The sequence below is a fragment of the Notamacropus eugenii genome, chromosome 7, assembly GCF_028372415.1.
Source record: "Notamacropus eugenii isolate mMacEug1 chromosome 7, mMacEug1.pri_v2, whole genome shotgun sequence".
Classification (NCBI taxonomy): Eukaryota; Metazoa; Chordata; class Mammalia; order Diprotodontia; family Macropodidae; genus Notamacropus; species Notamacropus eugenii.
Window position 1 is genome coordinate 159347306 of NC_092878.1, and position 27572 is coordinate 159374877.

The window sequence follows — 27572 nt, forward strand, 5'->3', positions numbered from 1 at the left end:
TCCTACTATCATTTATCATCTTAGCCATCTCAAAGAAACAACCTTTCTCTTCTCTGACCCTCCTCTGCCTTTCTAAATTGATAAAATAAAAATAAAACTCTCTTCTTTTTACCACTGTCCACTTTTCTCAACAGCTTTAGTTCATTCCAAATTTTAGCACCCTCAAGCCTAGATTGATCTCTTTGCAATTTCTAATCATCACCCTCTAGTTACACTTCCTAGAGAGAAACAGAACAATTCTAAATGATTTTCCAAGTGAGAGCTCTTCAACTATTTGAAAAGTCATCTTGTCATTCCTTCGTTTTGTTGCCTCATGTCATGCCCCATCAACCCTAAGTTTTTTTTTTTCTTCTTTTGGATAAACATCTCCAGGTCCTGCAAGCACTCTTTATATAGCATGATTTAGTGACCCTTTACAGACATTTTAGTAACCTAACTTTTGCCCATTTGTAAACCACAGTGTGGCATCCAGAATTGAATTTCATATTCCTGATGTGGTCTGATCAGCACAATGGGGCTATGTCCTCCACGTAGATGGTATAGAATACAATTCTTCACTATAACGTTTTGTCATTATGTAAGTTCAAAAGGACTGAGGACAAAGAAAAGTTTATTGGATTAATCAGAACCTTAAATCAATGGCAAGCTTGGACTAAAGAAAATTTTTATTTTCCTTAGTTCACCTTTTGCTCAAGGAATTAAAATACTTTGCCTATGCTCGCTATTATCTTCACATGAAATAGGCAGGTGAAAGACCGTTGACATTTTAAACCAGTTTGGCACATGAACTTCACTATATCATCAGAGGCAAAATGACCAAGAGCAAAACATTGTACATTGTTAATTATTTTTGAATAATCAAAGATTTTTCCTTTCCACATATCACCTGCATTCTCATAATAATTATAAGTAATAGTTAAAAAACTCTATTTGATGATCATTTGATATAACATTGTGGTGATGGAAAGACAGCTTGTTTAAAGTAAGAGAATCTTGGTTGGAATCTTATTTCTTCCCCTTATTTCCTGATTCAACTTGGGTAGACAATTAATCTATCTTTCCTCAGTTTCCTCATTTATTAAATGAGATGGTTGTACTCAATGCTCTCAAATATCTCTTCAGCTGTAAAGTCTATGAGTGGGATACCTGGCCCAGACAATTAAATATTTATATGGATCTTTTCTGGCAGTACAGTTTTATGTATATATTAAAACTATTTATAATATTATTAATTATAATTATTTAAATATTTAATTTAATTTTTTATTATTTTTAATAATGTATGGTTGTTAGTAGATTTGCCTATAATAGATAGACAGAGCAATGAGATCACCCACTTATTGATATATCAATTATAATGGGAAGCAGGAATAAACACAGTGAAAAATATTTGTATACTTGGCAGCTTTGGGATTTATATGACACAGGATTAGAAAATTTTCCAATTTACCCTTCTGATATTCTGGTTATTTAAGACACTAGAATTCATCAGTGCAAATTGTTAAAGAAAAGTATCATTCCAAAGAGTTTCATAAATCACCTCAAAGCCGTGGTCGACATATCCTTTGGAAATGAAACTTAAGATAAGGACTTTGTGGGATTGTGCAAAAGGCACTGGATATGAAGTCCCAAAGTCTAGATTTAAGTCATAGCTCTGCCTTTTAGCACCTGCATAATCTGGAGTAAGTGATTTCCTCTCTCTTTATCAAGTACCTCACCTGCAAGATGGCAGGTTTGGATTGGATGATCTCCAAAGTCCCTTCTAATTCTGTACCCCATTTTCTCGTACAATAGTACTCCATATGACCAGATGTTTCTATTCCATAGCCAACATAAGTGGAATAGCATGAAATCAGACAATCTCAGCTCCTCAGATGTGACATATCCTTCTTGTTCTCTTGAATCTCTCATGTGAATTATCATCTAGAGCTTGGTTGATTTAACAAGTGCTGTCAGAATACCTCTGGCAAACTCCCCCATCCATTGAGATGAAGTAGTATTTTCTTCAAATGAAATAATGTTTGAAAAGTGCTTACCAGAGTGCTTGGCACACAGTAGGCGCTTAATAAATGCTTATTCCATCCACTTTAGAGATGAATAGACAGTCAGAGGAATTAACAGTAGTTCCATAAGAGTGCAGGGACTCAATTAGAAGTCTAAAACAATTTCATGTGTGAGGAAGAATAGCATATATCTATGGAATTTTTTATTTCATTTTTTTGAGAGGGACAGTAACAAAACCTTTGATTCTATCAGTGTAGAGAATTCATAGGATCATAGATTTAGAATTAATGGGGTCTTAAAAGTCATTGAGTCAAACACATTTATTGTACAAATGAGAAAACTGAGCTGCAGAGAAATTTGAGTCATTTAATTTAATTTGATAGGGTCAGATTACTAAGAAGTGTCTGATAGGAGACAGGATTTGAATCCAGATCTTCCTAATTCCAAGCCTTGCCCTTTGTCCGTTTTTCCACCCTGCATGGTTCTAATTTTCTGATATGGAAACTCTTTTCACCAATGAAGATCCATGTCTTACCTGCAACCTAAATCTTAGAGACTATTAAGGAACTCTAAGGATTAAGTGACTTGATTATAAAACATCTGCTGAGACCTGAGTGCATGTCTTTCTGACCCCGAGGAAAGTCATCTCTCTGCTATGTGATGATGATTATGATAGATCAAAATGATATAGTTCTTTAAAGTTTGCAAGGCACTTTACATATACAGGGTGTTCCAAAAGTCTTAGTGTCATTTTAAGCTTTTAAGGCCTATGTCTTCACTAAGACTGCTGTGATACCTTGTACAACATTTTGATCCTTTTTGATTCCACTTTTGGTGGGATGTAATTATAAACCCACTTTACAGATAAGAAAACTGAGGCAGAGAGCAGTTAATTTGTCTAAGGTCATATTGCTAATAAGTGTGTGAAGTGGTTGAACACTGAGATCTTTCTACTTTGACGTCTATGATTTTCAACACCTTGCTGCTGTCTAGGCACCTCTATCTAGAGATCCATTTTAAAGTTTACAAAGTTTGTTGTTTTTAAACACTGTGGGTGGAAAGGTGGAACATTAGTCACTGTCCTTATTTTATCAATGAGGAAATGAATGTGCAGAGAAGTAAATGAATCAAGTCTTTTCCTTTCTCTGGTCTTCCATTTCCTCACCTAGAAAATGAGGACTTCAGATCAGATGGCCTTAAAGGTTCCTTCCATCTTTAAATCTAAAATCTTGTGGCATGACTATATTCCATAGCTAATCAATGCTTGAGACTGAATTTTACATAGCCAGCAGGGTACTGGTACACGTTTAATAATGTTTAATAATGAACTTTTGGATGGCAATGGGGGGAAGATTATGTGGAACACTTTTATCTCTTTTTATTAATAAAATTTTAAGTTTAATCTTCTTGAACATTTTTTCCATTGCTTTCTTAAATGTGGAAATCCACAAAACATTAAATCAAGCTCTGATTTGTAGCATTGCATGGTTTTTAAAGTATAAATACATGGACTAAAAAATAACAATGAGCTCTCCTAAGCCAGTATAAGATGGCTTGAGGACAATCCTGAATTCTTAGCCAGCTCCCACATAAATAATATTTTCTGCCATGTAAGTGGCACCAGAAGGTGGTATGATCAATCATTTCTTCCAGAGCTTTTTAACAATCTGTGAAGGCTGCTACGCTTATCAATATGGTTCCATCAATTTAAAAAATGCCCTCAAACATACATGTTTTCTGTGCTATGCTTGGTCACCCTCATTGACTGACTGAACGCCATTCTCCTGTGTCCATCCAGGCCTTCACATCACATGTTTTCTATTTGTTCTCTGTGCCTCTGACATGGCTGATGACAAATGGTTTTCTTAGTTGGAGGAGGGAGTTGCCAAGCTGGTCTGAGGGTGGACTAGAAAGAAAGTACTTGGTTTTTTTCCTAAAATCTGCCCAATTAACCAAGGGAATTGTGACTCTTGAGCCCCAAGAAGGAGCCTCCGGGGATAGAAAGATCACATTCTGGCAGCAGGTACCTCCTCCTAAGTCTTGGACACAATGTGGTTTATCAGTTTGCTTTTAGGTCTGTTTTTAATCATGGATGTGAAATCCTGTAGAATACTGGGATGCTATGGAGCTACTTGAGAAAAATGTATTATTCCCTCCCCCTTTCTTTCTGATTTGAGTTATACAAAGCCATCAACTTTATTCCCATATTTGGACCATAAGTACATGATGCTCAAATTCATAGGGAAATATTGAAACATGTTGGCTCATTATAGGCGATGAAAAAAAAGAGAAAATTAAGTTAGTGCCTTACAAATGTTCAGACTCAAAGCCACATGAAAGGAATATTATTGACTGAGAATAAACCCAAACTATATATCATCTGGGATGGGAGACGGGGGAATAAAATAAACTGATAATCTCAGAATTTTTTAATTGACAAAATACAAGCTTCAATGTGTTTTGTGTTAATTTCAAAAGATTTTGTGTGCTAAAGCTTTTGCGTATTATGAAAAATTACTTTTGGCTGCGGTAAAATCAGCATTTGAGGATAACATTCCACTCAAACTTGCAGGTCCTTGGCAGATGTTTAATTACATGAAGTTCTGAAGATAATTTGTATACATCCTAGGATTACAAAGGCAATACCTTCGATATGGATGGATGGTATTCTGAGCCATTAATCTCTGCTAACTGGCTCCATTATTTTGTGATGACTTTGAAAGAAACAACATAGGCAAAAGAGTATATGAGTTTCTTTGGGGTATTGGAGAAGGACCAGAGGAGACAAATGGCTAATAACTAGAAGCTATATAGCACTTAAAGCTTTGTAACATGTTTTACAGATATTATCTCATTTGATCCTTACAACAGACCTGGGAGATGGGTGTTATTATTTTCTTTATTTTAAAGATGAAGAAACTGAGATAAACAAGGGTTTAATAAATTGTCCAGTATCAGTCAGCTAGCAAATGTCTGAGTCTGAATTTGAACTCAGGTCTTCCTAACTCCAGACCCAGTATTCTATCCATTGAGTCAACTAGATGACTTCAGATTGGTCAGCAACTTAAAAGCAAGGAGTGTATAGGAGAGTTTTCTATGGGGCTCCTTCTACTAATAAAATGAAGCATTAGAAGGTACCAGAGAGGTCAACCTGCCTCAGGTCATGGATGATGAAGCTAGTGATCAAAGAAATAAAAGAATTTAATGAAAGTCATAGCATCAGATAATAGATTTAGAACTGGAAAGAAGCTTAGAGACTATTTTCTCTAACTCCCTCATTTTACAGATAAAGAAAATGAGGTGTAGAGAGATGAACATCTTGACTTGTCCAAGGTCACATAGCAAGTAAGTGGAAAAGGCAGCATTTGAACACAGATCCTACTCTCTTTCAACTACACCAAGCTGTGAAGTCTAAAGGAACATGGGGATAATTATGGGACCAAGAAGTGAACGCCATCACTTTGACTCCTAAACGAATGTTGGATTCTCTGTACCATGTTTCCTCTCCATCATCCCAAAATCATTTGAGGCTAATTCCTTGAGAAAAACCAGAAACAGATTTTTTTCTCATAACTCATTGACCCTGAATCATCACCATTTCTGCATTGTCATTATGGTTCCAATTCTAGCTCACAACAAAAATCTCTAGAAAGAAAACCCCAAACAATTCAAACAATTCCCAAGTTTTTGTTATACATTATATTCTTCAGGTCTAATCCAATTCATACTTTCATTTTGTGGAGAACTCCATAGACATTGTGCTTTCTAGTAGGTTTCTCGGCTTCCAACAGGAAGTAGTTTCCTGTAGTAGTTTTGATTGGTATTTTCTAAAAACATTTTATGCTTGTTTAGTTAGGCTCATAGAATTTAGAATTGAAAGGGACTGATAGATTATATTGTCAACTCCATAATTTTGTTGATAAAGACACAGGTGGTGATAGTGGTGGTGGGGTGTGGGTGTGGGGAAGGGGACAGGGATTTACCCAAACTCTCAGACTCACACCTAGGACCTCCATCTCAAATCTCATTCCATTAAACTTAACGACATTTTCAGGCTTTCACTCAGTTGTTGACATTCAGGCAACTTCTGCTAAACAGCAAAAGCTTAATATTCTAATATCCCAATAGAACTAATATCTCACCAGAGTGACCATGACCTCCAACAATGAACAATGCAATCCGTGTACATCTGTGAATTCTGCACACCCATGACACATACATGCACATCTATCATATACTTCGGATAATAATAAAATAAAAATACCTTTAAGAAAGTATTTTAAATAAATATTTAATTCTATTATTGGCATTTACAAGTAGAAAGTATACAGTATGTTACAATTATCAAATGTGAAAAATATGGATGTTACATAAGTAACAAATGTGAAAAAGTACTTTTCTTACTTTCCTGAAAGTAAGAAAACTATTCAGCGTAGGAAAATATCAATATCAAAAACACGGCTTAAGTGTAAAAAAAAAAGTTTTTTACACAGTACAAAGGATTTCCAAATGGACAAGGGGAAAAAAAGTTTTGTTTTGTCAGATTTCTACTTTAATAAATTCTACAAAACACAGGGTATTCGAAAATGCGAGTCCACTAGGAGGCTCCCTTTATATCAATTCTTAAAAAAAAAAAAAAAAAAAAAAAGTCAAGAATGCCGCACTTTTTTTTTCTTTTTTACAATAAATAATCTTTGAAAAAATGATCATCGGAAAATGCTGTACTGTTGAGTACAGTGCTCCCCAGTCATGGAGATAGATGGCAGTACTTAGGGGTGACTTCTACCCAAGCTCTTCTGGGTCGAAGACGTCTCAGGGAAAGGAGGGATGGAATAAGTACCCACAACAGCAATCGAACTTGGAAGTCTTGAGACAATTTCCTCACCAAATCCTAAAGTGCTGACCAGAAAGAATGAGTTGCTTCTAGCACCACTTCCATGGAAAAGATCCATGACCCTACTGCATGCAAACCATCCAACGTATTGCTCTCTAACTATGCAAACATAAGTTACAGAAACTGGACTTTTAATGGGGGATTAACACTACTTATTTCTTTATTCAGGCATCGAAGAACTCTTTTCCACGTTTCCAAGAGGCCTGATATTCTGATGATGCAAAAAAGTGAAGTTATTAAAATGGAAACAACACGAACACTCCACTTGAAACACAAATTCATTACTAGAACAGGATTAATTTTAAAATCACCAACCAAACAGTGGTCAATAGCAATGAAACCCTCTTCAAATTCTACATGCTGAATGTCTAGTTCTAAAATGCAATACACGCAGGAGAAACCAATTCATCATTCAATTAAAACAAATTAAATCTGTTTCAGCAGCATAATGGTTATTTATTTATTTTTTAAGATCTCCCTTAACCAAAAGTTGACCACGGCCTGTTGTTGAAATATGGGCCACTGTGAGCGCAGAATGGTTTGATTGCATCTGGTGTTGCATTTTTGTCCTGCCAGTACATAAAGTCTACACATACTGCTCTGCTTCCCCATCTTTGGAGGCAGGCTTACTGGTCCGACCAGTGCCTTCTTCACTGGCTGTTGTTTTTTCTGGGAGAGATGCCAAGTCTTTAAAAACATCTACATAATGCCCAAAGCCAGGGCCCCAGTTTAACAGGTTATCCCAGTTGAAATTTCCCGCTTGCTGCCCAAGTTTCAGGGGCAGCGTGCTCTCAGCAACATTTGCTGCTGCTGTTGCTGTCTGTGTGCCCATGGACCCTCCCTCAGCCCGACGGCCAGGGTACCTTCGAGTCTTCAATCTAGCCCCATAATTATCTTCATCATCTGCATCAGACTCATTAACTTGAGATAATTTGGGCATCCGGGAAGTGTAGACCATGGGTTTTTCCCTGTCATATTCCATCTCGGAGCAAGTGAAGGACTCATGAGAGTCACTGTCAGATGAGGATTCTGGAGCCGGAATGCCGTCGGCTGGGTTCCTTGTTCTGGACAGTGGTCTCCTACAATCCTCCTCTGAAGAAGACCTGCCATGGTCTGCACTGCAGATGCTTGGATTTCTAGGACGAGGAGTGTTTAGTCTTTCTACCTCCTCTATTGAGAGTCCTACTGGAGGTGTAGATTCCAGAGGCATCTGTCCAATTGGCTGCTTTAGGCGACTCCCTGGCCTCGAGCCATGAGTTGCCATTGTCTGTGGACTCTTGCTTCTCCTCCCTAACCTGGTAGCATAGTTGAAAATACCAGGCTGGCACACATCACTGTGCATTTCCAAGGGGCCCCCTTCCCTTATGGAAAGGTGCAATTCCCTGGCAGGACTGTTTCTGTAGAACGTTGAAGATTTAGAAAAGGGAGCTGGACTGTGACGAGAAAGGGGATTGGGAGTGGGGCCAGCAGAGTGACTCAAGGAACTGGTTCTTAGACCCTGGCTATAAGAAGGTTGATAAGTCAAACTGCTTGCACCCAAAGGCATGGGAGATTGCCTTGCAAAGCCCAGAGGGCTGTGTCTCTGGATGGAGAACTTGGGAGTGTGGCTGCGGAACTGCTTGTAGTGCTGAATGATGTCAGCATCTGATGGGGCAATGCTGCTGGCATTATCAATGTCATAATGTTCAATCTCCTGCTCAGGTGAAGCCAAGGGAGCGCTGGGGATGGTTTCAGTGTTTGGAGGAAGGTCTGTCTCATCATAAATCAGGTAGGGGTTTTCTCTTTCAATGATGTCAGGCTTGGGATTTCCTTCTGGTTGCTTCCTGACTGTCATATCATCACCATAAGGAGGAATGTTGTCAGGGTCATCGAAAGCCACGTTCTCACTTCCTTTTTTCTTCTTCTCCTTGATCTTCTCTTCCTTTGGTGCTTTGGCCTTCTTTCCTCTGCACTGATTGCACAGAATCAGACTTAACACCAGTAGAACAAGAAGCGTGGCACAGCTACCCACAATAGCAGGGACAGCCCACAGTGGCAAGGAGATCTCCTCTGGGACCTTGGTCAAGATACAGACATGGCCTCCAGCACTGCCAGCCTTGCATATGCTTCCTTGGGGACACTGGACACCGAGGCAGGCCACCACTGTCTCACAGGTTCTGCCAGTGTGTGACTCTGGGCAGCTACAGGTGAATCCAGAGTATAAAACTGGTTCACAACTGCCACCATTTTGGCAAGGTTGGGAGGCACAGTCTCCAGGAGGAACACACTTGTAGGCAAACCACTGGTTGATGCACAGTAGATCTCCCCAGCAGGGATTGCTGGCACAGATGTTGGGGCCCCGGCAGCCCAATTTCACAGATGGATCTGTCTTGGATATAGTCGCCAAGCTGTGCTTCCCACCAAAAGGAAGGCTCTCACTGCCATAAATCACAGAGGCTATGCAGCCATCAAAACCTGCTGAGAGATCAAAAGAAGTCTGTCAGTCAATGAAAGCTTCCAGCCAGAAACACCATGGACCCTGGAGTCTCAAGTCTTGAGGTACCTTATATTTCACTGTCATGAAAGTAGAGAAAATGAGGAGCTACAGCAGTCTCAGAAAAGTCACAAATTTGGAGGGGAGAAATTTAGGTTCCTTTGACCATGGCTGTCCAGAATATACTAAAGACTCAGAGGAGCTGAATGAGCCTGGAATTATGATCCTGGGATATGCCACATCAGCAAAGCAGGAGTAAAATGCCAAGTGGGCACTTTACTTCTTAAGGGTGGGGAGAGATAAATAAATGAAAAAATGGCAAAATGCAGGTTATCAAGCTATGTTCTGGTGCTTTCACATGCCAAACAAACAGTGCTAATACCACATCAATCAAAATTCTTGAATGAAAGATTCAACAATATTGACAACAACAAGACAAACTTGTGACTTCTTCTACAGACAGAAAGAAGACTGCAGATAAAGACTGAGGGTCCTCTGAAGAAAGGCAATGGCTAAATCCCTGTAAAGGAATGGGGTTACAAAGGGAGGAAGTCAGTGTGGAAAGACTCTTTAGAGGATCAATGTATACTGAATTGCTTCATAAGAGAGCTCAGAACTGATAAATACCTGGTGCAGGAGCTGAATAAGTCCTAGTCAGACAGTAAATTTTGAGTACATAATATAATATTTCTCTCTTTTTTCATACATTTCATTAATTCATTCATAATTTTGAGTATCGTCATATTTCTCTTTTGTTTTTTTCCCATTACACTTTGTTCATTGATATTTTTTAATGCCTGAGCTTGTGCTGTTCCCTTTATCACCCTGTTCCCAATTTCCTACTCAAGCCAATGGCGAGGCAGACAAATAAATTCTTTCATGGGTCTTACACAAGAGTGATGGGTGGGGGAAGGGGAGACATAACTGTACCTGATTAGAAATTTAATTATTTTATCTTGTCTTTTTGAGCTCTAGAAACACTCTTTATCTCTCCCTTTCTATAGTTCTATACTCAATATATTTAAGTAAAAAAATCTCCAAGTTGATAAAACCTATTTTTCATCATTTAAGGTAATTAATAGACGTGATATGTAGAGCTTAAAATCTTGAGGAAATGATGAGATGACTAAGTAATAAAAGGACAATAGAAAGGAACTTCTGGCTGACCAGTCCTTCTACATATTGTAAAATAAAACAAACAAAAAAGATGAAAAAAACAATAAAGTCCTCTTGAACTGAAGCAAATAAATACAATTGCAAGCGTGTGGGTGAACTGTAACTTATCCAACCCAAGTCTGTCTGCATTTAGTCAAGGGGAAAGTTTAAGCTTCCAAATTATGTAAGGGAACTTTAGTTAATGAGGATACAAACATTAATGTCCTACTTATCTGTATTCTTAGAAGTTCCTTACGTGAAGAGATTTTAAAAAGAGTAAGATATTCGTTTGCCATATGGAGCTTCAGAATTCACTGTGGGTTGGTACTTTTTGACCTGATATATGTGAACTTAAAAAAAAGACTTTGGTAACTGTATTTCAATATATTTGCTTTCATTTGCATTCCTATGTTTTTTTTTTTTTAAATACCTTTGAAAACACAATTCTGGAAAGGGGTCCATGGGTTTTGCCAGACTTCTGTCAAATGGGTCCATGATAAGAAAAAAGTTAAAATCCACTACTGTGGATTCTCTCTTTCCTCTTGACTTTTATATTATTATGAAAACTTCAGGTGGGTACACTTTGTCATATATGACAAATTACCTGAGAAAAGTACCTGAATTGTTTATAAGGTCATAATCAAGTCAACAAGATGTATTGATTACAATTCACATCTCTTAAAGAGTTATGTATGATAGTCCACCAAATGACTTTTTCTGTGTTGAATACCTGATGTTTCATCTCTATTACAAAGCATCCTCTAATAAAGGGTGAATGGAGGAAAGACTTTGTTTACCATCCACTACAATTTGGCTTTTCACAAACAGGATTCACTTCATGAATCAGTGACTGGTTTAAATATTTTCTGGCAAAGTTCTAGAGGGATGGGGATCCTGCCATTAGAGTTTTCTCTAGGAAAGAAGCCACAGCTGAGTGCAAGGGCCTCCAAAGATGTCTAAATATTTAAACTGGGTTGCCATTGATAAATGAAAAACATCTTTCTTTGTTATATGGTAAATATTAAAACATCACTTCAGGAAAATTTATATGTGTAATATTTTTAGAATGTTACAGAATGTTGGAGTTAGAAGGTCTTTTGAGATCATTTAGTCCAGTGGTTCCCAGACTTTCTGAGAATGGAAGCCCTTTTTTGATGTCAAACTCTTTCTTGGAACCCACCATGTGATATTTTTTGTGCTGTGTCTGCTGACTGAGAAAATACATAATTACAAAAAGTTCCTTTGAATTTAGTAAGGATTTTTCTCATATTACTATTGCTACTACTACTTGCTAACATTTATATAACACCTTCTGTATGCCATGCATTGTGCTAAGTGTTTTACACATATTATCTCATTTGTTGATGTGATGTTTACAGTTGAGGAAACTGAGGCAAAAAGAAATTGTTACTTTGGCAAAGTCACACAGCTTGTTGTGTCTGAGATTGGATTTGAACTCACATATTTTGACTCCAGGTCAAGCCCTCTCTCTACTGATCCATCTAGGTGCCTCACTAATCATAAAAATATCTACATAGATTTGGAAAATAGCAATAAATATAAGACACAGGGAATAGACTTGTCTCTCTATTAATATACCTACAATTTATGATTTTCAAGCATATTTGGGGAGGGGAGGCTAACAAAGAAGGGATCCTTGGGAATTCGTGGGGAAATTTCCAGGGGTCTATGAATTTGGATGGGAAAAAAATACTACTTCATTTTTACTGTCCTTTGGGTTTCTTTATAGTTCTTGGTATTTTATTTTATGAACATAAAAAAATGTTCAGCGAATGGAGGGGCCTGGACTAGACTACCAAAGTGGTCTATGACACACATACAAAAGTCATGAATTCCTGTCTTAGAGTAGTTTCTAGAGGACTAAGTGGTTAAGTGACCTCCCCAGGATCACATGGCCCATCCGTCAGCTTCAGAGTACTCTAGTAATACACGCATGTTGTAGATATAGTGTTATCTTGCCCCCTAAACCCACCCCTCATCCTAACCTCCTTACTTCTGTTGACAGTGCCACTATCCTTCTATTAAACTCAGGTGTTCAATGTGACAATCATCTTGATGCTTGCTTTCCACCTCATGCTCCCCATAGCCAATGAGTGACCAAGTCCTACTAACTCTATTCTGTTAACATCTCTCATGTTTATCATCCCCTAACTTCTCACTCCACACTCTATACTCTCATTACCTCCCTTTGAATTTCAATAGCCTCCTACCGAGGGGAGACACCAGTTTTAAAGTAAGATCTGTGTTCTAAAGGCAACTGACTCTGTCTTTATGTGTGTACATGCATGCATGCATGTGTGTTTGTGTGTGTGTGCATGTGTTTCCCTAATCTCTCTTTCCATCCTTAATGGACACAACTTCCCTAAGCAAACTGGCCTTCATTCTACTTCCCATACATAATATTTTGTCTTCTCTCTCCTTCAATTAATACTGGTCATCCCTTAGATCTGTATTGCACTCGCTCCTCATTTCTCCCTCGTGGAGCCCCACTCTTCCACTACTTTATTCAGGCACCATGTCATATATATGGAGCCTTTGTAATACCCCCCCCCCAAAAGCTAGTATCCTGCCTCCTAAGCTATAACTCACATTCAAATAATTTGTTTTGTTATCCATATGTATTCAGGAGAGGGAGGGAGGAAAGGAGAGAGAGAAGGGAGAGAGAGAGAGAGAAAGAGAGAGAGAGAGACTGGTATCTAGAGTATTGTATCTGGAGTCAAGAACAACTGAGTATAAATCTAGCCTTAGATATTTAGTAGCTATGTGACCTGAGACAAGTTATTTAATCTTTGTCTCTTTCAGTTTTCTCAAATGTAAAACTGATGAAAATGGCCGTCCAGGGTCAGTGTGAGAATCAAGTGAGATAATATTTGTAAAGTTCTTTGCAAGCCTTAAAGGTATATAAGTTCTAGCCTTTATTATTGAACGGAATTATTTATTTAGTATTTAAAAGTTTTGTTGGTTTATTTATAAATTTCTGAATCATTTGCAATAAACCTGCACGTTGTTTTCCCCATGAGATTGTGAGCTTCTTGAGGACAGGCTCTGTCGTTTTCTGCTCTTTGTACCCCCAGTGCTTATTAGTACAGTGCCTGGCCCATAGCAGGCACATAATGAAGGTTCATTGACTGATTGCAGCCATAATTGTAAGGAACCATTCTCCTCATTTTATGGATAAGAAATTAAGACTGTTAATGAAATGATACATTCACCTAGCTAGTGGAAATTGGGAGTAGACGTTAGCTCTCTCTTCCAATGCAGACTCTTTTCACTTTGCCATTCTCCCCAGGACTAGAAACTTTTTTTTCTTATAATTCCTCCAATCTGGATATTCAAAGTGGTGTACAATAGATTTCAGATCTCCTTCAGTATAAATGATAGACTGAATAATGTAAGCAGTTCTCAAAATTTTGCAAAAATAATTCAGGGTTATGCATTTTGATTATGGTTCATACCCATATTCCTTTTTTAATAGAAAATAGAGTGTAAATTTTATTGGAATTTTCTCTTTTCTGTTTCTTTGCCTGTTCCTGTTTATTCTAAATGTGTTTCTTTTTAAAAAAAATTCATGTTGCCTTCATACATAATTGAGTCAGTATGTTGTATAATTTTGAAACACATTTTTTGTGTTTAAATATTTCTTTTGTGAGTGTTTAAGTATTAAGATAAGTATTTTAATGCTTTAATCTGGCATTATGGTAAAGACAAAAACCATATTTTGAGTGTGGGCATACAATAGACATTGATCCTCTTCCCCAAGATGGTTATTGAGGTGAGAGGCAATGGGGTATATTGTAAACAGTGTCGACTTTGGAATCAGAAAATTGAAGTTTGAATCCTGGCATTTGCCATTATTACTTATGTGAACTTGTGGGTCACAATCTTTCTGGGACCCAGGTTTTTTCAAATAAATAAGCTCATATGAAACTAAAATGCATGGATTTAGAGTCATTGTAGGAAAATGGAGCTAGGACTGGAAGAGACTTGACAGAATGTCTAGTCTGATTCCTTTATTTTACAGATGAGAAAACCAGGGGTGAAAGAGGTTGTTACATTTTCAGTCATAGAATTAGTATGTATCTGAGGGAGAATTTGAACCCAGGATTTCTGACCTCTAGCACATCAGTCTCTACATATTGCTGTTTCTAACTAGATATTTTGGTGCCCATGGAAAGCATCAAAAATACTGTCTTCACATTAGCAAGGGGTGGGTGGTGTTGGGGCTAGCTAATGTCTCTTTCTAATTATGTGCTAATTTATTTGTCTCTATGGTCTTGAATGTAGTCACCCACTAAGTTCTGGTCCTGCAGATTAAGCCCCAGTCCTTTTAGCTAGTTACATCTCAGAATAGAAGCCAATAGTTATTTCTGGAAAAAAAAAACATTTATTTATCTACTCTGCTTAAAAAGACATGTATTCATCATTTTTCCTCTAAGAGGATGAATGGTTTCTATCTCAGGGCTTGAGCTATCAAATCACTTCTGTTATTTTTTTAATTTCTTTTTCATTATGTTCCTTTCTGTAATAGAAAGAATCACTTCAAATACAAATGCATAGATATCTTGTTGTCAGGTCTTTTGGTTTCACCGAGATAATATAATACAGCTTAAGAAAGATGTTCATGCTACAAAATTATTTACAGGCATTCTCAAAGCAATATGAGACAGGATTGAGGATTCTTGAAAGCCTTCATATACTGAATTAATAGTAAATACTCAAGGATATAATATTACAGATTCATGTTTTGTTTTGTTCATTTAAAGTTGATTCATAATGAACTGTTGGAATATTGAAAAAAAACAATAGATGAATAGACTCATTCATCATAGTTCATCCACTATAGCTCAGTAGAACCAGCCAAGAAGAAGAAGCCATACTAACTGTTAAATGTCAGCTTGCCCACTCATAACCATTACAAATGATTACACTAAAGCCACAGGTGAATGGCTTGCCCAGAGTCAAATATGAAGTAACTTTCAGAGTCCCAAATCAAGATTTCTGACTCCCCAGGTTCCTATTTGGTGCTCTAGTCATGATACCACCATCTCTTTGTGGGTAGAGGAGTAGGTAGAGTAGATGAAACACTGGACTTGGACACAGAAAGATCTGTGTTCAAATCCCTCCTCATTTGACTTCCTCTCTCAAGCCCAGCTTTTTCCTCTGCGAAAAGGGGACAATACCTTTTATCTCACAGTGGTGTTTTGAGCATTGAATGAGTTAATATTTGTATAGTTATTTAAAACTGTTCTATATATGTAATTATACTACATAAATATATACATATTCAGTATTTCCATGAGTCTTACTGCATTTTTAAATTATTAAACACAATACTTTGTGGATATCTTGTATATGAACATAAATGCCTTGTGATTTAAGCATTATATAATTATATGTAATTATGATATGTAATCATGCATTCTTTACTTAAATGAGTTAATATTTGCATAGAAATGTGTAAAAGCTTTCAAAAAGAATATATTTCTATACATATGATATATATGTATATAGATATGCACACATATGTATATATACTTATACACAGAGATGTATATACATATAGATACACACATGCATGCATACATACATACACATATGCATACAGTTTTACAAATCACAATACACTACGTGTGTATATATATATGTGTATGTATATATATATATGTACACATTTATACACACTTATACAATATCTACTTAAAAGTAAAACCCTTAATAGCCTGCCATATTCTTAAAAAATCTAAATATCTAAGAAAGGAATGCTAGCCCATGGCTAGCTATGACCCTTTTGTCTTGATTTCTCCACCTCTAAGCGGAAGAGGCTGTCAGGAACGTGAAAGAAATCTCCCAAGAAACAGCGAGGAACTAAAAGAAATGATTTTAAATGCATTCCTCTAATTTGCTTGAAGGATTATCCTTTTTAGAATCAGGTAAAGGTAAGGTTCACTACTGTCAGGATCCCTGATTTTATCAAGCTGGACATTCATTCCACTGATGCAAATTACAGTCCCTCCTTTCTTCAGCAGGTTGGCTTTATGAATTGTTGTGTCCAAAGGTCAACATTCTGGTGAAAAGCAGAACAGGACATGCACTTCACTAGAGATGTACTCAGATAATGGACCTACGTACGCTGGTCACCAGGTCCACACTGGCTCTTTCTAGCTTGGTAGAATTTACATGAGCTCTACTGACATAGTTTCTAAGAAGTGATCAAGAATTTTGATAGTTTGTCGCATTTTTTCTCATTTATTTTTTAATTTCAAAATGACACATTTATTCATTTTATTAGTCAGTTTCATGTTCTGATGAAATATTTGGTGCAGGGCTGATGTTCTGAGAAGATAAAATTTTGGTTGTGTAGAAGTTCTACTTTGTGTGAAAAGATCCATTTTGCTGTATCATTTGCATTCTAATTTAGCTAGTTATCTTTTTTTTATTCTGATTTATAGTTATCAAATTATTGCTAACATATTCCTTCTTTTGTAGGTGGAAGGGGGAAAACATACATTTAGGTTTGGAGGGGACCTTAGCTTCATCAAACCTAACACCATTTTACAAATCTGAAAATTGAGAAAGATGAAGTGACCTGTCCCAAGTCACACTACTAGTCAGGGACAGCATTCTCTGGGTCTTAATCCAGTACCATTTCTACTATATCTCTTGTGCCATCAATTTTGCTAAACATATGGTTTTACCTGTATCAGTGTTCCGAGGGGCATGATTGGGTGGGATTCCGCCAAGAGAAATGGTAAGCACGTCAATTCCACCGAAATCCTGAGTGGGGTGCAAAATATCCCGACTAAACATTCTGTCTATAGACAAAATTGTGGAAGATCCATTTTTTCCCATCAGGAGAGAATGCCAGTGTCCATCAGCAACGTAAACCTCAGGGATGTGCCTCTCAACTTTCCCAGAAACTCCAGCATCAGATGTAAAATGGATTTTGCCACTCTTTATCTGTAAAACACATTGGACACTGCATGAGCTATGTGTTAAAAACAGCAGCTACAAGAAAGAAAGAAAGAAAGAAAGAAAGAAAGAAAGAAAGAAAGGAAGGAAGGAAGGAAGGAAGGAAGGAAGGAAGGAAGGAAGGAAGGAAGGAAGGAAGGAAGGAAGGAAGGAAGGAAGGAAGGAAGATAGAAAGAAAGAAAGAAAGAAAGAGAAAGAAAGAAAGAAAGAAAGAAAAAGAAAGGAGAAGAAGGAAAGAGGAAGGGAGGGAGAGAGGGAAGGAAGGAGGGAGGAAGGAAGGAAGGAAGGAAGTCCTACAAACCATTAAAGTGCTTCATAGTTTTGACATGTTTATAGTTCATGGAACAGCTGGCAAACTTTGTCTTGCTGAATCATGCACCTTCTGATAAGTTCATGAAACATAATCTTCTTAGTGAGTAGCCAAGTATCCAGTGGGTCTTAGTGAGACCTCATTTAAAAGATGAGACACTGGCTACCTGTGTCATCTTAGGCTTCTACCTAACATCATTAGACCACATTTTCCTCATTTATAATAATTAGAGCGGTCTCTGAGGACCCTTCTATGTAAGTAGTTCTATGAACCTATGACTAGTCTCAGAATATAGGAATAGGGAGTAGTCCTGTGATTTCATTAGTATATGGACTTCCTGAATGAGAAAACTGCCTTACCAAGTGTCCTAGAATAACATGAGTTCAAGAGACTTGTTTAATATGTGCCAAAGGTAGGACTTGAATCCAGATCTTGTCGGCTTTGAGATGAGCTTTTGTTCACCACTGTTTCTCATCCCCAGGAGTATATATCTATATCTATGTTGATATTGATTTGTTGTTCTTTGTGATTCAGTCATTTTCTCAATCATGTCTGACTTTTAGTGCACCCATTTGGGGTTTTCTTGGCAAAGATATTGGAGGAATTTGCTGTTTCCCTCTTCAGTTCATTTTACAGATGAGGAAGATGAGGCAAACAGAATTACATGACTTGCCCAGGGTCATGCAAATCTCAAAGACTACAAAATGCAGAGGAAGTGATGATCTTCATTGACTGAGCCTTCTTTTCTATCTATCTATCATCTATTTGAATATAAGTATATACAGAATAAGTGTAAAGAGAACATACTAGCAGCTGTGAGAATCAGTAAAGATTTCATATGGAAAATGGTACTTGAGCTGCTATCTTAAAGGTACTTGAGGGACTCTGTGGTGTGAATTGCAATCCAGATATAGGGCATAGCCAATGACAGTCATGGAAATCATGTGTGAGTAACAGAGAGAATAGGACAGGTTGATTAGATCAAAGATTGTGGGAAAAAAAGAGTAATATCCAATGAGGCAGGAAAGATGGATTAGGGTCAAGTTGTGAGGGATTTTAAAACGTAAACAGAAAATGATAGATTTGATCATTGAGGTCATTGGGAACCTCTCTGGGTTATTGAGTAAAAGAGGGATACAGTCCCTCTGCATTTACAGAAAATTGTTTCAGTAGCATTTGAGAAGATGGCCTGAGCATCCACAAAAAGATTGCCACTCAACAAGTGGCTGTTCAACCTCTACTTGAAAACTGAGGCTCTAATAGGGTATTCTCCAAATTCAGGCACAGCCAGTACTGGGTGGGTGGGGGGGACGACCCAGGACTCTAATTCCAGTATTTTGACCCCAAGTCCTAGGCTTCTTCTACTATATCATGCTGTTTCTCTACTTGGGAATTTTAGGCAGACTGGAGCATGCAGTTTATTTATATACTTTGCTGAAATGTGGAAAATTTGATATGTAAATGGTGACTTTTTAATAACAAGTCTGGAAAAGCATTAAGCTGGCTGGAGTTTTCCAAGTTCTTGAAGCGCTCTGTGGAGCTGGTCACACTTTGCCTTTTGGAGGCCTGGGTTGCAGGATGGTCCTGCTCCAGTTTCTAGGGCCAGCTCAGGGTTCTGGGCAGGATACAGGAGGAAGGGCAATGTTCCAAGAATGTAATTCCATCACGACTGCCAGACAGTGTTGATGTCTTGGCATGAAGGTAGAACTCCGGGAATGGCTACTCACATGACAGGAATGGAAAGATAGAGCCATATATTTGGCCACTCAGATCTGTCATTTTTTCATGCAACTGAATCATGTGTTAGAATTTAAATGCAATTAATATCTCCTTTTTGAGAATACAGGGCAACAATCTATGGAATCACTAAAATAAAAATAAAAACAAAAACCCTTCATTTCTATACTGCAGAGAAGAAAGATTTACACAATCTTCTTATGTGCCAGTAGCATTCAATGAACATGGCCTCATAACCAAGACAGTGGCTAAGATGGTATGGTCTTCCCTCTTCCATTGTTAAATGAGAAGTCAATGCAATAGATATGGCACTGGGCTTAGGAACAGGATGATTCGGGTTCAAATCCTACCTCAGACACTTTATAGTTATGAAACTTTTGCAAGTAATTTTACATTTCTATGCTTCAGTTTCCTCATCTGTAACATGAAGGGTTAGATTCAAAGGATTTTTAAGACAATTTCCATCTCAAAATTTATGATTAAGATATAGAAAGGACCTCAGATCATCAAGTCCAATGCCTTTGTTCTACAGATAAGAAACCTGAGTTTCTGAAAGGTTCAGTATATGAAAGAGATGGAATTTGAACTCCGATGCTCTTACTCTGTCTCTCTCTCTCTCTACTATAGAAAATTGATCTCCTCCCTGAGGAGAGGCGTTATTAGGGAGTTAGGCTAATCCACTCATCATTTGGACTGACTTAGTTTGACGTGGATCTGCTCTGAATTTAGGAGGGTGAATGAATCCTTTACCATCTCAGTCCTCTATGTCAAGCTGGCTCCAGAGCATGTTTATCTTCGGGGCAGCTAGGTGGTGCAGTGGATAGAGCATCAGTTCAGGAGTCAGGAGGACCTGAGTTCAAATCTCACCCCAGACACTTGACACTCCCTAACTGTGTGACCTTGGGCAAGTCACTTAACCCCAATTGCCTCATCCTGGGTCATCTCCAGTCATCCTGATGAATATCTGGTCACTGGATTCAGATGGCTCTGGAGGAGAAGTGAGGCTGGTAACCTGCACAGCCCTCCCTCACTCAAAACAAAGTCAAGTGCAAGTTATGTCATCATGCCTCTGATGGGATGGTCTTCTTCAGCAACAAAAGATAAACATACATCTTATTCAGCCACCCACAGGGACATAGGCCCTGGTCAAAGTAGCCTTCTGGCCCTGTACCCTGCTATTGGGGAGCATGAGAAAGCCCCCTTACTTCTTTCTCCTCTCCCCATTTTCTACCTCTTGCTCAGAGAAGTAATAAAATTAATATCATTCCTACTGGAAAAACTATGACTATCTACTCCTCTATGGATGTATTCACAATGGTGTGAATCTTGGATTTGGAACCAGAGGTCCTGGGTTCAAGTCCTGGTCTTGACACTAGTACTGACAAGTTATTTCTCCTTTTGGAATCATCAGTATCTTCACCTGTAAAATGGGAGGGATGCACAGATAATTTCTAAGTTCCCTTCCTACAATTAATATGTGATTCACTAGTATAACACAAGCTCCTTGATGACAGGGCCTGTCACACTTTTGGATTAGCACATAGTTTTTTGTTGTGTAGTCTTTTCAGTTGTATCTGACTTCATGACCCCATCTGGGGTTTTCTTGCCAAAGATAAGGAGTGGTTTACTATTTCCTTCTCCAGATCTTTTTACAATTGAGAAAACTGTGGTAAACAGGGTTAAGTGACTTCCCCAAGGTCACACGACTATTATTTGAGGATTTGAACTTAGATCTTCCTGACTCAAGGTGCAGTACTCTATCCCATGCACCACCTAGCTGCCCCTCCTGCCCTCCTGGCACACAGTGGGTGCTTTATAACTATTTGTTGATCCATTGACTCTAGAATTAAGCCCTCCTGTTCATTCTCTTAATCCCTCATAATTTTTTGTGTCCTTCCTCTTAAGGTATCTCTGAGCCATCTGGAGATTTAAGAAGTTTGGTATCCGATAGTAAATCAGGAAAGGTTAGGAAGCCAGGCCATTGTTCATAGGCACATCTTATGAATGCTTCCCTTCTGTCTTCCTTTCTGTTAATCATCCCTCAAAATCCCCAATCAAATTACCTCTTTTTTCACTCTAACACTTTGTAATGGGCCTCATTTATAAGAAATTAAAGCTAGCCGCCAGCATCCTTCTAAAGTCCCTTCTAGATATATGCATATTATCTCATTCAGAATGTCATGAGCCTACCTTACTATCATTTCTTCTGTCTACATACCTGCCCAGCTTTCCTTACCACTCAAGGGAAGCCAGGTGGCACAGTGGATAGATCACTGGGCTTGGAATCCAGAAAACTCATCTTCGTGAATTCAAATCTGGCCTCAGACCCTTACTAGCTGTGTGACCCTGAGAAAGTCACTTAACCCTGTTTGCCTCAGTTTCCTCATTTGTAAAATGAGCTGAAGAATGAAATTGAAAACACTCCAGTATCTTGACCAAGAAAACCCCAAAATGGAGTCAGCAAGAGTTGAACACAACTGAGTAACAGCAACTCCTTCTTACCCTCTCTAAACATTTCTCTACCTATCAGATCTCTTCCCATACTGTCAAAGCTTCAAACCTAGACAACTCTACCCTTGGATTCCATTATTTGGTATTTATTTCTTACTAATATACTCATTGATTATGATTTCATATGTGAGGGGACTTACTGATTCAGAAATTTCCTCTGCTAATGAAGATGGATAACTGAGTCATCAGGGCAAGTTAAGTCACTTGTCTAGGGTCACAGAGTCAGCATACATCAGAGACCAGACTTGGACTTGGATCTTCCTGTGTCTATTAATCTTAGCAAACTGATAACAACATGCCCCTGAAATAAATATGAAGTGACATTTTCTCCAGTGACAAAGATGGATCCAGGCATCTCAATTCTTATATGAGGAAGGAAGATGTCACCTTGGGTTTCTTTAACCACACTGAATTAGACCTCGTAATATTTGACTTACACAGATTATAAAGTGAAATAGTGGATATGTCAGTGAATTGGTATGGGAACTTGGAAATAACTGAACTGCACAAATTACAAAGCAAAAAGATAAATTCAACCAAAAAGAATATATTGGAAACATCTCGTGCCACAAAGAAGTTTGATGTTCTTTTCAAATTTGCTTTGAAAATATTACTTTTCTTGCTTCCTTATTCCTGATGTTTTATCTATCTAAAATAGAAAATCTCTTGAAATGCAATATATTTTTTAATTTACCCAATTATTTTTTTTTATTTTTTTTTATTTTCTATTATCCAATAATTTGTAAGGTCAGCATGGTGAAATGAAACCAATGCTGGATGTCTTGACTTCAGAAGTAAATCAGTTCAAAACCTCCTCTGACACTTAATTTCTGTGTGAGGTCACTTTTCTGAGTCTTAATTTCCTCATCTGCAAAATGCAAATGAAAATAGGAACTACTTCACTAAGTTGTTGGGAGGACCAAATGAAATAATGTATATAGTAATAAAACAGTACTTCCAGAGCATTTTAAGGTCTTAAAGCATTTTGCATATGTTAGCAACACTGTGAGGAATGAGCTATTATCATAATTCCCAGCTTACAGCTGAGAAAACTGAGGATGAGAAAAGTTAAGTGACTTGCCCGAGGTCACACAACTAGTACGTGTCTGAGGCAAGATTCTAACTCAGATTTTCATCACTCCATATTCAACATTAGAGATATTAATGGATCTCATATATTTAGGTGATTCCTCCAATGACATAAGTAGCTGCCACTAATGTGAACTTATCCTGGGTGACTCCTTGTTATGATTGTGCCCTGAACTTCCTTAGGGCCTTCTTTATTTTCTCTGGGCATTGTAAAGATATTGTTGGATCACTCTAGTTGTCCAAATCCTTCTCATCATTCCCATTATGAGACAAGGATAAGTTATTCTTAGCTGAGTATTTTAATAGCATCCTTTATTCCAGTTCTTTGAAGCTCCTTACTTGCTCATATTAACCACTTGCCTCTCCTGTGCTTTCTCTGCTATACTGCTGGCAATTGAAATTTTTCATGCACTTTGTTTTTCCTGTTGAGCTAATCAGACTTTTTGGAGTAGTAAGACATTATTTTTAGGAGACTGCAACATTCTGGGGCTTGGTAAAACTGATCAGCATATGTCAGACTATGGCATCCCATGTAAACCACTTTGAAATTTTGTCTTATTTTGTTTGGTTTGGACTTGTGATGTCATGGTTTAGGGAACTCCTTCTACTAATACATATCAACAACCCCTCTGTAATTTATTGTCTTAGATAATTTTCCAGTGGATTAAAAGACTAAATGACTTACCAAAGGGCACAGAGCTAGTCTGTCATGGGCAGGCCTTTAGCTTGGACTTTCTGACCTGAAGACTATCCTTCTATTCCTTGCATTACACTCTCTTTCCCCATATAATTATTAGTTATTCATTATTTCATTCTAGAACTGAACCTTGGGGACAGAGCACATGGAAATACATGCAATGGAGTTAAATCATTTGAAAGCTGGCACAGAAATTTTCCTTCCAAATTCTGCATTTTTGAGATGAAGACCTGAAGCTTGGAGAGAAATTAAAGTGAACAGATAGTTAGGGACAGAGGGCAAAACTAAACCCAGGCCTCCTAACTCCCACTTTAGCTGTTCCCTCTTCTTCCAAGAATAGTAGTTTTCACTAGTAGATATCCTTTTGTACATAATCAAGTGATTAGCATCTTGGGGATTATCATTTTTTGTTTAGTTTTTCAATAACCTTTCATTCTTGGTTTTTGCTCTGCCTCATAAAGAGATTTATGATCTCCATTTTATGTATAACCTTTCTAAATCATTATGAAATACCTGAGAAGGTAGTTTCCCATTTCACTTCTAGTATTTCCTAGAAGTGATATAGGAGGGAGAAATTTAGAGGTTTGTGAAAGTTGAGATTTTGCAGCATTTGGATGGAATTTTTAGATTTTTATTTAGGTCTGCTCCTACAACCCAAATAACATCTGTAATATCACATCCTCTTTCACTCTCTCCCTCCTCCCAGTCTTTGCTCATGAATCTATCAGTAAACTAGGAATCATTTTGCTCAAAGGAGAGGCAGAACCCAAAAGATCTGGTCTCTTTCTCAGAAATTACCAGGATTCATGACCTATAAAACAACTTGGGACTATGTTTTCTGTATAAAATTACATATGTGGAAACCAGACCAGAGTAGCTAAGCAAAGAAGATAATGGTCTCATAGATGAAAAGTATTCATTGTGGGTGACTTTTTAAAAAATTTTTAAAAATTAAGGAAATTGATAGTAAGTTCCTGTCTAAAACAATGCTTTGCCAAATTAGTTACTACCTCCAATGATATGAGAAAGAAAAAAGACATCGCTTCAACCACTGGATTCTTTTGTGAAAGATAATTTCTATAGAGTATTCTCATTAGAGATCTCTTGGGCAACTTTTAAGAAAACTTGATTTAATTATAAATAAAAAAAACCATCAAATGCCATCTCTATTTCTGAACTCAATGAAATCATGAAGTTTTATTCTATAGAACAAAAGAAATGATAACAAATGAATAATAAATTTCCCTATTTTCTATCTACTGTGTGATAAGCATATAGTTTCATGTGAAAGAAGTAAAAAGAGATGTCCCTCCCCTTCATCTTCTTGTCCCCCATCCCAATTCATTCTGTGGAGGGGAAAAAACACACATAAATATGTATGTGTGTGTAATCAGAGAAAAAGGAATATAAGCTTATTTTATAAAATAGGCAAAGGAAAAAAGCAGTCATGACAGCCTAACAGTAGTCATTTTTCTTAATTTCAAATAACATACTTAGAAATTCAGTCTTTCAGAGCTTTGTTACTCTTTTTTACTGAAATGCATGCCTAGGGAATAGAGAAGACAGTTGAAATTGGACAAGCGCCCAACATTCATCTAAGCTTTAATGGTTTGTGAAGAAAAGGGGCAGAAATTATGGGTAAAGTGATTTAAACCATGACACTGTAGGCAGTCATGTCGAATAAAATCAGCATGAGCTATTTACTTTTACCTTCACAGTAGTATAATTGCTGCTCTCCTGAATATGAATTAAAATCCCATTTTCACTTCTCGTTCTAAACTTCACTTCAAGGCTGTTGACCCCAAAAGGCTCCATCATGTCCCCTCGGATGCTCTGTCTTAACATATAGTCCCACTTTCGACTCTGGCTCATGTGGTAATCTAGTCGTCCTTTGCCCTCTAGAGACAATGCCGTGTCAGGAGTCATTGCTGAAGGCCAAAGAGAGGGAAATGAGATGAATTTTTCTTACAGATTAAAAATCATAAGAACGGTCAACGAGTCCAAACCCTTCATCTTACAGCTAAGGAATCTGCTGAAGTGATAGATTTTGGAAATAAAAGAATAACAGAATTTTCCATAGAATTCCAATGGAACAAAAATCTCTTTTAAAAACCCAAACAACTTTTTTTTTTCCACCTGTAGATTTGTGTTGATTCAAATTCCCTGAATTAGTTTCTGTGTCTTGCAATGAAAAGCACTTTACAAGAGTCATCATTCATTGGCGAGATAGTCATTAAAATAATTCCAGAGATAAATCACTGACATTTGGAGAGGGAGCCACCTGTTGGGAATCAGTAGTGATTAAACTGGTTGACCTCATGATTTATGAACATTTTTTAATGTTCCGGCTTGACATGTGGTTTCATACTTAATATACTTTGGGAGCTCTTGATAGATTTCCATCTGTTTAAAGTATGCACAGAGAGGTATCTGAGCGAATACTTTCATTCTACCCACCACGTATATCATCAGGATTCCTCCAGGTATGGACATTATGTAGTCTCAGAATATCTACATACTTCTGAAACAAGAGGATTCAAGGAAATAATAGGCCATGTTCCTGGCATTGGTCAGGACATAAAATGAAAGGTGAAAGTCATCCTCTGTGTGTCTTGTATAAAGCCTGCACTCAAAAAGTGCTTAGGGAATGGGTAATGAATTTTTTTTCACTAGCTCATCTCTCTTTCCAAGATAGACGTTTAGTCTTTTTTTTCAGTCATGTCTGATTCTTTAAGGGTCTTCTTGCAAAGATACTGGAGTAGTTTGCCATTTCGTTTGCCAGTTCATTTCACAGACAGAGAGACTGAGGCAAACAAAATTAAATGAGTTGCCCAGGGGAACACTTAAGGACAGAATTGAATTCAGGAAGGTTAATTTTCCTGACTCTAGAATTTGTACTCTATCAACCTAGCCCCATCATACAGTAATATAGAAAAGGCTGGGTTCCTAAATGCTCATTAACTTTTCACAAAGTACAAGGCAACATATACTCTCTATTGAGATGGTCTGTCCTAAATAATTAAGCCTAATCATATCTGTCATAACTCAAGACACTTGATGACACCTGAGTCTTGATTATATCAAGGAATTTCTCCTTGTTTTTGGCATGAGTTGCCAGCTCTCCCTCCTCCCAAATCCTGGTCTGGAATAACTGTGCTGATTTAAGCACTAGAGATTAGCCACTTAACTGAAACATTAGTCATCTGTGATAGCCCCACCCTCTCTCCCAATACCAGAAAGTAGTGATGGATGAGGACTGGGGTTTGAGAATGCAAAGAAATTATATTAAATGGAATGGCTTTGAAGGAATAATCATAATAACATCTTGGACCTAAAAAGAAAAGTACACTGCCAAATTACTGAAAAGGCAATTTTAAAAACCATTATCACAGTATTTACAAATTAGTAATTCATGCCCTTCTGGTGACATTATGAGTTAAATGCTCAGTGCTCTCATTTGTAAATTTCCCACCGGACGTGAAATGTAAGGTAATTATTCACTTTCCATTTGGAACTCTGAGTTTGAGAAATCTTTCCACCAAACTAATGGACAAGTCACCTAGAACTTAGAAGACTCATCCTGAAGTGGTCTTTGAAGCTCTGGGAGGCCATGTGATTTGCTCTGAGTCAGTTATAGAAGGTGTCAAAGGCAGGATGTTCACCTAGGTTGTCCTGGCTCTAACTCGAGTACTCAGTATCCCTTATACTGCTT

General features: G+C 37.6%; 1 protein-coding gene across 3 annotated transcripts in view; it reads right to left on the minus strand.

The window, feature by feature from the left end:
* Window positions 1-6279: 6279 nt before the first annotated feature.
* The window catches only part of FAT4 (FAT atypical cadherin 4), a 228630-nt gene continuing 207337 nt past the window's right edge, over window positions 6280-27572 (minus strand). The window contains exons 15-17 of one of the 3 annotated variants that reach the window (XM_072624971.1): window positions 25571-25788; window positions 17243-17504; window positions 6280-9352 (exon numbers count right to left, since the gene is read on the minus strand). In XM_072624971.1, coding sequence (XP_072481072.1) covers window positions 7485-9352; window positions 17243-17504; window positions 25571-25788 — 2348 coding nt within the window. In that variant the 3' untranslated portion in view covers window positions 6280-7484. Of the gene's footprint in view, window positions 9356-16237; window positions 16612-17242; window positions 17505-25570; window positions 25789-27572 lie in introns of those variants that run through there. The other 2 variants (XM_072624970.1, XM_072624972.1) reach the window with 2 other exon arrangements.